Below are 12,444 nucleotides of genomic sequence, written 5' to 3'. Positions count from 1 at the left end.
CAAGCTGTACTGTAGAGCAACAGTAATTAAAACTGAATGGTCCTGGCACAGCAATAGGCTGGTGGATCAATGGAATCAAATCAAAGACACAGAAGTGAATCCACACATATATAGTCACTTGATTTTTGACAAAGAAGCCAAATTTATTCAATGGAAAAAGGATAGCATCTTCAACAAATGGTGCTGGTCTAACTGGATGTCTACATGTAGAAAAATGCCTTTGGACCCACACTTGTCACCATGCACAAAACTCAAGCCCAAGTGGATTAAAAACCTCAACATAAAATCAGAGACACCAAATCGGTTAGAAGAAAGAGTGGGGAAGAGCCTGGAACACATTGGCACAGGAGACAACTTCCTGAACAGAGCACCAACAACCCAGGCCTTAAGGTCAACAATTAATAAATAAGATCTCATGGAGTGAGTCTTAATTTCGATCAAATCATACCTTTTTTTTTTTTTCAAAAAGTTTGTGCCACTATAGCACCAATGTGTCCTACAAGTAGTAGCTCACCATCATAAATTGCAGTGTTTCTAGCAGTGGTGGCACTTTGTTTTCTTCTGTAGTATTGTGCAATATAATTCTTCAGTAGTATGAAAACTAACCAGTAGTGTTAAAGGATGTATATAGGCACTATTTGGAATTCTCCTTGTTTAGTAAGTTATAAGTTCTTTTCTTCAGGAGTGGAGCCTGTAACCAGTTTCTGGAGAGTGACCAGTAGCCTTGTAAATATCCTGGTTAGTTTTTTGGGTTCTTGTGGGGCCCCTTTGGACAATAATTATGATGCAACTCATTTGAACTTTCATTTTGTGGCTAGAAATATCTAGATGTTTTGGCTCTCCCATTATTTGGTTATCCCGATGAAATGTTCTTTCATATTTTTATATATTTCTAGTAGAGTCTACAGTGTTTTTTTCCCATACTATGTCTCAATGGCTCCTACTTGTAGATGTCCGTCTCCACATACTCTTTCCAATTCTCTACTTTTCTCCCTTCATCATTTGATCTCTCCATTCACTCTCCCCTCCCATAACTAAGCATTCCAATGTTCTACTTCTGCCCTTTAGGGGGATCCTTTTCTCTCCCAGTCCATCATTTTATATATAACTTTGGTGGCTATGTGGCTTGAAGCCGTCTTATAAATACTTAAGATATTAAAGCCTCATGTAAATGAATACATAGCCTACTTGAGGTTTTAGGTCTATGTATGTCACTTAAGATTATTTTTATTCTACCTACACAAATTTATCTGTTCATATCCACAAGATGTTTAAATTTACAGATTCTGCTAATATGATCCACTTTTTTATTCATTGTCCTGCTACACTAGAGTCTAAACAGTAAAGTCAAGATCATGCGATCAGTCTCCAAAACAAAGATATTCAGAAATCTGTCATGTGATGCATATTTCCCGCTTGGGGAGTATGTGAAAATCATATTCATGACATCTCCTACAATGAATAAAAACACATTGCGTAAATATTTTCCTATGTGTTAGGTGATAACATAGTTGTGTCACTGCTAAATTTATTATAATGAACATCAACTATGCTAGTGAGAGATTTGCAAAACTTGAAGTGACAATCATCATTAACCCATTGATACCACTGTGCCTATAACTTATAAACAGTATTAAGAGCTTGTTTGTTGTATATTATATATCTTAATATGGAATCATGTCTTGTGACAACTCTCCAAAATTGCAATCATGCAATGCACATTGAATATTAGTTGAATAATGAATTAGAGATAACTGCAAGTACATGAGCAACTAAACGTAATAATGTGGAAGCATCACTAGTTCTTAGTCATGATATTCAAAATAGAAAATTAATGTAGCAAAATGGATTTGGAAAAATCAAACTGGTTATAGTGTGAGTAACTCTAAACAGCTTAAGAATTATGTAGGATATTGAATGAAGACAGAAAAAGATAAGAAAACGATAAATGACATTAAATCAATAAACACAATGCATATTGGGGCATTGAAAATGTTGATTAAAAATTATTAATCTCTTTCAAAAACATATTTAAAAAACATTTACAAACATATCTGGTATTCTACAGTGTTAAAAATATGTTTATGGACAAATATTATACTTTCCTCGTGCATTTTGGAATAGCAACTGGTGTTCTTATTTTAATGGTCTTGGTAGATGGCAATAGTGTGTGGAATTTGAACCATGTGATCACTTGTTATAAGTACTATATCAAAGGCATTCCGTATCACTATATTAAGGTAAGCCTGTGGCTTTAGAGCCAGTCAAATTTCTTTTAAATTAATGGGAACATCAAATCTGGATATATTTCTATGTGAACTCTGGCATTCCACTTAGGTCCTCTGCTTCTGGTGAACTAGTTTAATTTTTTCCTTTTTGCTATTTTTCTGTTTTAAAAATTATATTATAATTAATCATCATGCACTTGCTTTTTATCTTCTTAAGTGTTTCCATAAGCCCTTCCTTGCTTTTTCTCAAACTCATTGCTGGGTTTTGTTTCATTTTTCTCTTACTGAAAACAATTACTTCATAGGACATAGCCTGATTATAGTTTCTCTTCTCTCTATTTCTCACTACCCCCCCATCCACTCTTACATGGGTCTATTTCCTTTTTTACTCCCTTTAGAAAAGAACAGTTTTATAAGAGATAACAAACAGACATGTCAAAATAAAATATAAGGAAAACCTATCACATTCTTTTTGCAGACAGCAACTGAACAGAAAGAAAACTATTAAACACAGAGGCAAAAAAAAAAAAAAGACTCAGAGACAACTTATTCTCATAGTCAGTAGTCTCATCATAACACTAAAATAATAAACAAAAGATATATTCAGATGAACTGTTGACTCATTATAGAACACGTGCTTGTTGCTTTAGTCTCTGTGAGTTCATATGAACCTTGTTAAGTTGATTCAGAGAGCCTTGTTCTACAGGTGCCCTCTGTCCCTTCTGAAACTTATAATCTTCCCACCTCCTCCTCTATAAGATTTCCTGACCTCTGAGGGAAGGCATTTTATGGAGCCCTCCAATATAGACTCTCTTTACATAATATCTGGATGTGGATCTCTGGAAATATTCTTCTCTGCTGCCAGATAAGGTCTCTCTGAAGATAGCTGAATATGTAAATGATCTATGACAATGAAAGAATATTATTTGGAATAATCTTACTGATTTTTTTTTTTTAAGGCAAGTTGTACTGGGCTTTACTCTGGGTCTCTGGAATATCTAGTCACTTGCTCTTTGTTGCCCAAGCAGTGTATGTCATGAACACTTTCTTATGGACTTTGTCTCAAGTCAGGTTAGATATTGATTGCCTACTCCAACAAATTCTGTGGGACCCATCGCCCTAGAATATTGTACAGGCAAGGAACATTGTAGTTCAAAGTTTCTGTGACTTGGTTGGTGTCCACATTTCCCTTTCTTCAGTCTGGAGACTAACTTAATGCACAAAGGATATACAACACAGGTAGATTCTTTGTGTGGACACCAGCTCAATTTCTCCATGTTCATGGAGTTGTATGGAAGTTCTTCTCTAAAGGAAGCCCCATTCTGTTAGTTTGTGGAAAGTAAGCCTCACTCTTTGCATCAGCTTTTATTGTCTTGGAAATTACATGTGACTTCTTTGGCCAAAATTTCCATCGAATGTAGCCATTCCTTCCACTAATAGCCTTGCCTGGCTATCAGAGATTCATATCTTAGATTCTTTATCCTCTTTTATTTAGGAGATATCAGTAGGATTCCCTTCATAGATTCAAGAATGTTTCTACATATATAGAATAAACATCCCCACCTCCAGCTATTTCTTAAAACATTCTGTCCATGGCTTCTGCACTCTCATTTGATTTCTCATGCTCCTTTCTCTATGTGCATCCAGTCTGCCTGTAAAATATAGTCAATTTCCCCTTCCTAGGGAGTTACATTTTCTTCCAAGTAGATGGTACTCTTTTTCTTAATCTAGTGATTTTCTTTTTCTTTTTTCTTTTCTTTTCTTTCTTTCTTTTTTTTTTTTTTTTTTTGCATAGTAAACATTGGCAGTTCTCTTTTAATAAATAGATAAGATAAGGGTGATTAACAACCAGCATGCATTATTTATGAGTAACGTAATGTGCTTCAAAAATTTTGAAGTTCGTTGTCTACAAGTAGGTCTGCTTTCCCTGTCTCCATTTTATTATGTAAATTATTGCTGTAATAATCTTTTACCTAGGAATGTTCTAAATGAATAGGCCTGGAATTAATGAAAGTTTCTTTTCATGTTGATTTCTTTTTGTGTCATTCAGTTTTAAAAGTCATCGTAACTTTGATTCATCTTCCTTTATGCCAGCCACAGAGGCAAACATAAACAAACATCTAGTAACTATTGGCTATATTAATTAATGGCGAAGGACACATGAGTGATTATTTCTAGAGTCAACTCAAATATTAATGTAAGTGGCTGAAACACACACACACATTTCATGTGTCTTCTCAATTCTGATCTCATTGTGATTTTCAATCTGTGGGGATGAAAGTCTCTTTCAGAACTTTTGCTTGAGACCATCAGGCGGGAGGGAAACCTTTACATTACAATTCATAGCAGTAGCAAAATTGAAGTTAGGATATAGCTAAATATTAATTTTATGGCTGTACTTCACTACAAAAAAAAAGAAACAGAATTAAAAAGTCACAACATTAGAAAGATTAAGAATCACTGTCTTAGGATCTCTGGTTCAATGTACTTTATTATTTACATCAGGTCTGGTACATATTTGTAAGTATTAAATACCATATCTGTTTTTCTGGGTCTTGGATATCACACTCAGGATTTTTAAGCCTGATGAAGTCATTTAATATTACTCAAGTAAAATAACTCTCCTTTCTCTGTATATTTTTGTAGTGTCTTGTTTACCAGGATGGGTAAGACAATTTCCTTATTCATCTTAATCAACCAGGGTATATATCCATAATTGTTCAGAGTTTCCTAGTGCAATGCCTGTGTTGCCTGGGAATAGGAAATGTGCAATTCTAATACTGTCATCATTTTGCCTTCACATCCATTATATTCCTTGTATGTTGAAATGGGTGGTTTAAAAGTCCTTGTTTATAGATGGGGATTAAATCATTACTTATTCTCAAGATCTTCCACAGTCATATTCCCTTTCCCTCATCACAGATCTCTGTAAAAAGAGGCTTCTTTGACTAAGGTAAGGATAAATGTATTACTTGTTGATGTGGATAAATACACTTATAAGGCTTTTTGATAACAATTGGATTAAGGAAAGTAGAAGCTCTGAGTTCCTTCATATATGAAAGAACTCCCCAAATCACAAATTTTCATGTGTCCTCATAGTACCATGTATGAAATACACTTTTGATAAATATTCCTCCCCTGCACTTTAGCCATATATTACATGCTTAAATATATTCAATATGTACAGCATAGGATCGCTTCAGTCGTGTGTACAAAATCCAACACAATTTTCTGTAAGTGGCTATATTTTGAAGACATATGTACTAGCTTTAGGGTGAAAACATACATGATAAAGTATGACATTCAAATATCACTGATACAACATTATAGACTAGACAAAACTTATTTCTTAAAGAGAAGTGATATTCTTATATCAATTAGTTAGTAAAACATATATCATATAACTTACATAAGTCAGAGACACAACTCAATTCTTATTTTATTATAAATTTTTTTATTAATTCATTCATACTACATCTCAGTTGTTATCCCATCCCTTCCATCCTCCCATTTCTCCCTTCCTACCACTTTTAAACTATTACCCTCCCCTATGACTGTGACTGAGAGGGACCTCCTCCCCCTGTATATGATCATAGGGTATCAAGTCTCCTCTTGGTAGCCTGCCATCCTTTCCCTGAGTGCTACCAGGACTCCCCATCAAGGGGACATGGTCAACTATGGGGCACCAGAGTTCATGTGAAAGTCAGTCCCCACTCTTCACTCATATGTAGAGAATGACCGGTCTCTTGGCTAGCTCTGGGTAGGGGTTCAATGTTTACTGCGTGTGCTGTCTTTGGTTGGTGCCATAGATTGTGCAGAACCCCTGGGACCAGATCTGCCAGTCATAATGTTCTACTTGTAGATTTCTAGGACCCTCTGGATCCTTCTATTTCTCCATTCTCCCATGCTTCTCTCACCTAGAGTCCCAATAGGATGTCCTCCCCTTTATCCCACCTTCCTGATAGGTGAAGACTTTCATGGGACATGTCCCTTGGGCTAGTGTCCAGATATAAGTGAGTATATACCTTTTGAGTCTTTCTCCTTCTGGGTTGACTCACTCATTATGATCAGTTCTAGTTCAATCCATTTGTCCACAAATTTTGGGAATTCCTTGTTTTTAATAGCTGAATAATATTCCATAATGTAAATGTACCACAGTTTCTTTATCCATTTTCTACTGAGGGACACTTAGGCTGTTTCCATGTTCTGACTATTATGAATAAGGCTGCTATGAACATGGTTGAGCATATGTCCTTATTATGTGCTGGAGCATCTTCTGGGTATATTCCAAGGAGTGGAACAACTGGGTCTTGATGAAGCCCTATTCCCAGTTTTCTGAGACAGCACCAGATAGATTTTCAAAGTGGTTGTACTAGTTTGCATTCCCACCAGCAATGGAGGAGTGTTCTTCTTTCTCCACATCCTTGCCAGCATGTGGTGTAGTTTGAATTTTTGATCTTAGCCATTCTGATGGGTGTAAGATGGAATCTCAGAGTTACTACTCAGTTTTTGATGCATCCATTTCTCAATATGAAAAACAAAGCACTAAAAATCAAAAGATAGAAATAAGTCATGCTTTTGATATAAACTTTAGACAACATCTATGAAAAAACTGATTAGAGTTTCATGGTCCCACTAAAGAAAAAAACAAAAAACAAAAAAACAAGATATCTAAGAAGACATTAGATTCTCCTGAAAAATAAAATGGTAAATGTTTAACTAAAAATATAAGACAGTCACAATCCCTTGCTGAGGTGATAGGACTTAGAGATTCACAAGGTTTAATATAATACAAATATAGCATTATAAACTAAGCTACTTTTGCTTTTTAATTCAACATAAAAGCCACAAATGTTTAGGAGTAGATTATTCAAAATTTCACTTTTGAATATCTAGAAATTTTTCAGTAGTTCTCCCTCTTTATATGTTAAAGATAATACTATAGCTAAAAATAAAATAAATTAAAACAAAAACAAACAAAAATCAAACATATTACTAGTTACGGATATAAGTTTAAAGAGGGTAATGTTATGTAGTATTTCAAAATCTTTCAGAGTATTAGCTAAATCGGAAAACCAAAAAGATTCATTAAAATAATTAAATATGAGTCTTAAATAAGAGAATACCATTTAAAATGAATTTCAAATAGCAGCATTATTGCACAAAATTTATATCCAGGATTACTTTTTTTTTTCAGGAGGTGTCCAAATATAATTAAGATTATATAATATGATTCTTAACCTTATGAATTATAAAATATATGCTAACATGTCACACATTGATAGAAAGTATACAAAGACAAAGGAAAAGCATTGGTCTTCTTTCATTTTAGTCAGCACAAGCCACAAGGGTGGTACACATGTGTATCACAGAGTACTTAAATATCTGTGTCTGAAACAATAAATAAAGGTGATTATGGAAATATCTCAGTGAGCTGAAGCCCAGTAACAGCTTAGGAGGCTATTCAAACAGAAAGGATTTATTCAGTCTCTTTCATTTCTGAACAGATATGGATCACTGTGTGAAGTGTCCAGAAACTCACTACGCAAACTCAGAGAAGAACCACTGCCTCCCGAAATCTGTGACCTTTTTGGCCTATGAAGATCCCTTGGGCATGGCTCTCACCATCACAGCACTGTGCTTCTCTGCACTCACAGCTGGGGTCCTTTTAGTCTTTGTGAAACACAGAGACACACCCATTGTCAAGGCCAATAATAGGACTCTCAGCTACACCCTGCTTTTGACCCTCATCATCTGTTTCCTCAGTTCCTTGCTCTTCATTGGCCAACCCAACACAACCACATGCATCTTGCAGCAGACAGCATTTGCAATTTTGTTCACTGTGGCTCTCTCCACAGTGTTGGCTAAAGCTATTACAGTGGTTCTTGCCTTCAAGGTCACTGTTCCAGCTAGAATGGTGAGGTGGTTGATGGTATCAAGGGCCCCTAATCTCATCATTCCCATCTGCACACTCATCCAACTTGTTCTCTGTGGGATCTGGCTGCTTACATCTCCACCCTTCACTGATCAAGATGCTCATGCTGAACATGGTCACATCATCCTTCTGTGCAACAAGGGTTCAGAAGTTGCCTTCCACTGTGTCCTGGGATACCTCTGCTTTTTGGCACTTCTGAGCTATGGCTTGGCCTACTTGTCTAGGAATCTGCCAGACACATTCAATGAAGCCAAGTTCCTGTCATTCAGCATGCAGGTATTCTTCTGTGTGTGGGTCACCTTCCTTCCTGTCTACCACAGCACAAAGGGGAAGCTCATGGTGGCCATGGAAGTCTTCTCTATCATGGCTTCCAGTACAGCACTCCTTGGCTTGATCTTTGCCCCCAAGTGCTACATCATTTTGTTAAGACCAGAGAAGAACTCTGGTCTTGACATCAGGCACAAAGTCCATTCAAGAAGAATAGTCATTTAAATTTTATTTTAAACATAATCACTGTTAGTAAATGAAACACAGTGATTGGAACCAGTGACAAAGCACTATAAGTTCAGGTTTCATATATGATTATGTGGGTCATAATATTTCATCTAATTGTACTAAATCTCTTTGCACTGGAACCATTATTTTTTTCTTTTCTATTGAAAATCACATTATAATTCTTTTTAATGTAATAGGAACTCACTATGTATCCTTTGAAGCCTATAGCCCCATAAGTAGCACTCTGTAACATAACATCATGGATATCTATGTTCTTCTGCTTACAAAGTTTTGGTGTAGAAGATGTGTCCCCAAGTCCAGCATGTTGTATTCATTTTGTCCTTCTATGATTAAAAATATTAAATATTATCTGATTGCTTGTATTTTTGGACTCCAGAATATCCTAATATATTCTAATGTGTAAATTGAACATTTTTAGGTCAGATTGCCTTTCAAGCAACTATTTGACATGTTTTCATATTGATGATTTTTAGAAGAAACTTCATGGTTTAGAATGATAGTAAAGGCTTAATCTATTTTCAGATCTCATTATTTTGGTACATGTGGAAAAATGAAGCTTATTATTTAGGGAATCATATAAAGTGCCTCATTGGCAACCAGTAGCAGTTTGGAAACCTAGAGTTCAGGATCAGGATATGAGTTACTGATCACATTGTTAATAGGCTGTTATGAGCATGAGGCATTGGAACAGAAGCAAGAAGGGTCAGTTCAGTTTAGCAGCAGATATGGCTAGATATAGAGCATTAATAAAATTGTACAACACATGTAATATATTTCATTGAAATACATATATTTCTTTCTTAGAAAAGTGGAATTCATGGGTAATTAACAATGAAAGGAAAAATAGTATTTTAAATGACCTTAGGGAAAGACTTTGAATCTTATTATAGAAACCATGTTTGGATACTCAGTGTCCTTGAAGAGAATTATGGCTGAATGAAAACAGGATAAAGTCTCTTATCCTTGAAATATCCTAAATGCCACCAATAGGTGTCATCATTGGCTGATGTAATTTGGACAGTCACAGTCACTTATAGGTTTTCTGGCTGAAAGTTTGCTATTGTCCTGGTATGAAAGAAAAGTGGGGTAATTCAGAGGTGGGGTATGGGTTTGAGCTCCATGGACCCTGTTATATTTCTGAACCAATTAGAACATGGCAGACAGACTGCCATCAGTCTGCCCTCAGCCGAGATATTTGGGTTTTTTTTTTCTAATAATAGGGACATATATATAGTACAGAGAGAAGAGATGTGTCAATGAAAAATGGATGTGCACATAGACTTTATGTAGAGCAATTTGTAGAGAGGAAAATGTAATGCTGATTCAGTTAACTACATGCTATTCTACTTACTGGGCCATTTCTTCACATTTTACTATTATATCTTTAGTAAATGCCTTTTGCATGTGCGTAATGCATGTGTGAGTAGATGGCTGATTTATTCAATGGCAGTGAATGAATAAAAGTTTCAGTTTCAACACAGAATCAGGAGATTTCAACAAACTTCAGTGAAATCAAAAGTTCCTTGGCTTAGTGTAGCATCAGCCCTTCTTTCCCCTGATTATGTTTTGAAGGAATTTCATCTATCAGTCCAAAGTCAAAGGGGCAACATAATGACTAGGGATGTGACAAGTTTACTGCATGCAATCAGACTTTGTATACGTTTATCAGAAACAATATAATGGCAATTATCATGAAGAGTACTACAGTAGTTCCCAGGATGGAATGACATTTGCCAGAATATGCCGGTTATACAACTTTAATGTCTAAGACTAATTCTTCTGCCAAACTTCTACATGATTTCCTGACTTCTAGGGAATACAGCGACACACAGATGTCCACTTCCTTGAAAGATTACTTTAGATGTTAGCAGCTGAATGGGACAGAGTGCCTCAGGAGGTATGGATTCTGCACTGAAAATCCAATGGTGCTTTCTCAAGCCAGCTAGACATAGCCAACTCCTAATTTCCAATAGTTTCCTCTCCCTTGTATTTTTTATTTCAATGTACACAAGTCAACTTTCAATGCAGACATGGAGTGGCAACTGAATCTCAAGACTGACTATACTGTATCTCAGGATAACCACCAAAAGTTACCCAGAGATGGTCATTAATATCTCTCAACATCAATTGACTCAATTATCCAATAAAAAGTCAGAGACTAACACAATGGATGCATCAACTGGACGCACCATTCTGCTGTATACAACAAACAAACAAAAAACCACACATCTCAGCCACAAAGGTAGATAATACCTGAGAGCAAAGTCTTGGAAGAAGATTTCCAAACAAACAGACAAAAGAATCAGGTGGGAGATGCTGCTCTAATATCTAATAAAATAGATTATCAACCAAATTTTATCAGAAGTGATGAGAAAGGTCACACCATACTCATCAAAGGAAACACTTCACCAAATAACATCTCAATTATGAATATCTATGCCCCTAATGCAAGGGCATCCACATTTGTAAAAGAAACATTGATAAAGCTTAAACAGTACATCAATCCCCTATACATTACTATTTTCAAACTTTAACACCTCTGTCTCCCCAAAACAGAGGTCAACAAAAAAGAAAAACAGCAGAGAAATAATAACTCAGACAGATGACATGAATCAAATGCATCTAGAAGATGTCTACAGAGCATTTCACCTGAAATGTTGAAATAATACCTTGAATCTTACCAGACCACCAAAGAATATTGCTGGACTGCAATACAACAGAAAAAAAAAACAGAAAAACTATGCATGCATGTATATTGAACAACTTTCTACTCACTAAAGCTTTCCTAACATTCAAAGAAAATGAAGATACAACATAATCAATTTTATGGGACACAATGAAAGTAGTGCTAAAAGGAACATTGATAGCATTAAGTACCTTCGTAGTGAACTTGGAGACATCTCAGGCAAGCAAATTAATGTCACATCTGAAACCTTTAGGGAAAAAAAGAATATCCAATAGACATAAAGAGCTGTAAAGAATCACCCTCAGAGTGGAAATAAACGAGTTCAAAACAAAGAGACCAATTCAAATAGTGAATGAACCCAAGAACGTCTTCATTGAGAAAATGAACAAGATAGACAAACACTTAGCCAATCTAACAAAAAGGCAGATGTACAATATCTGTCATCATACTCAGAATTGAAAGTTGGGATATAACAACAGATATGGAAGAAATCGAAAGTATCATTAGGTCTTACTTCAAAAACATATCCTTCAACTTAGGAAATACATCAATATAATCCACCATATAAACAAACTGGAAATAAAACACATAATCATCTCCTTATATGCTGAAAGAAATTTGGCAAAATTCAACACCCATTCATGTAATATCTTGGAGAGATCAGGGATATGAGGAATATCAATACACAGCAAGCTTATATCCAATATCAAATTAAATATAGTTTAATATAGTTATTGAAGTCCTACCTAGAGCAATAAGACAGATTAAGTAGACCACAGAGATGTGAATTGGAAAGGAAGAAGTCAACATATCACTATTCATAGATAATGTGATAGTATATATATGTAGCACCCAAAATCCCAGCAGTGGAATACTGCTGCAAATAAGTGGCTGGATACAAAATTAACTCACAAACTCAGTTGACCTCCTGAATACAAAAGATAAGTGGGCTGAGAAAGAAGTTAATATAATAACCCCTGCTGGGGCCCTCCTCCTGGATGAGGGAAGGACTTGAAGAACGGTAGATGCAAAAGTGACTGATGATGGAAGAATGGGAGGAACGAGTCAGGCACTGGGAT

General features: G+C 35.6%; 1 protein-coding gene across 2 annotated transcripts in view; it reads left to right on the top strand.

Annotated features, from left to right (window-relative positions):
* LOC127196876 (vomeronasal type-2 receptor 116-like) overlaps positions 1-8,655 on the top strand; it is a 28,750-nt gene extending 20,095 nt beyond the window's left edge. For both annotated transcript variants that reach the window (XM_051154614.1, XM_051154615.1), the window contains exon 6: positions 7,736-8,655. In XM_051154614.1, coding sequence (XP_051010571.1) covers positions 7,736-8,655 — 920 coding nt within the window. The remainder of the gene's footprint in view (positions 1-7,735) is intronic.
* The last annotated feature ends 3,789 nt before the right edge of the window (positions 8,656-12,444 follow it).

The sequence above is a fragment of the Acomys russatus genome, chromosome 13, assembly GCF_903995435.1.
Source record: "Acomys russatus chromosome 13, mAcoRus1.1, whole genome shotgun sequence".
NCBI classification, from domain to species: Eukaryota; Metazoa; Chordata; class Mammalia; order Rodentia; family Muridae; genus Acomys; species Acomys russatus.
Note: the sequence above shows the minus strand (reverse complement) of the source record. Positions and strands in the feature narration are given on the sequence as shown.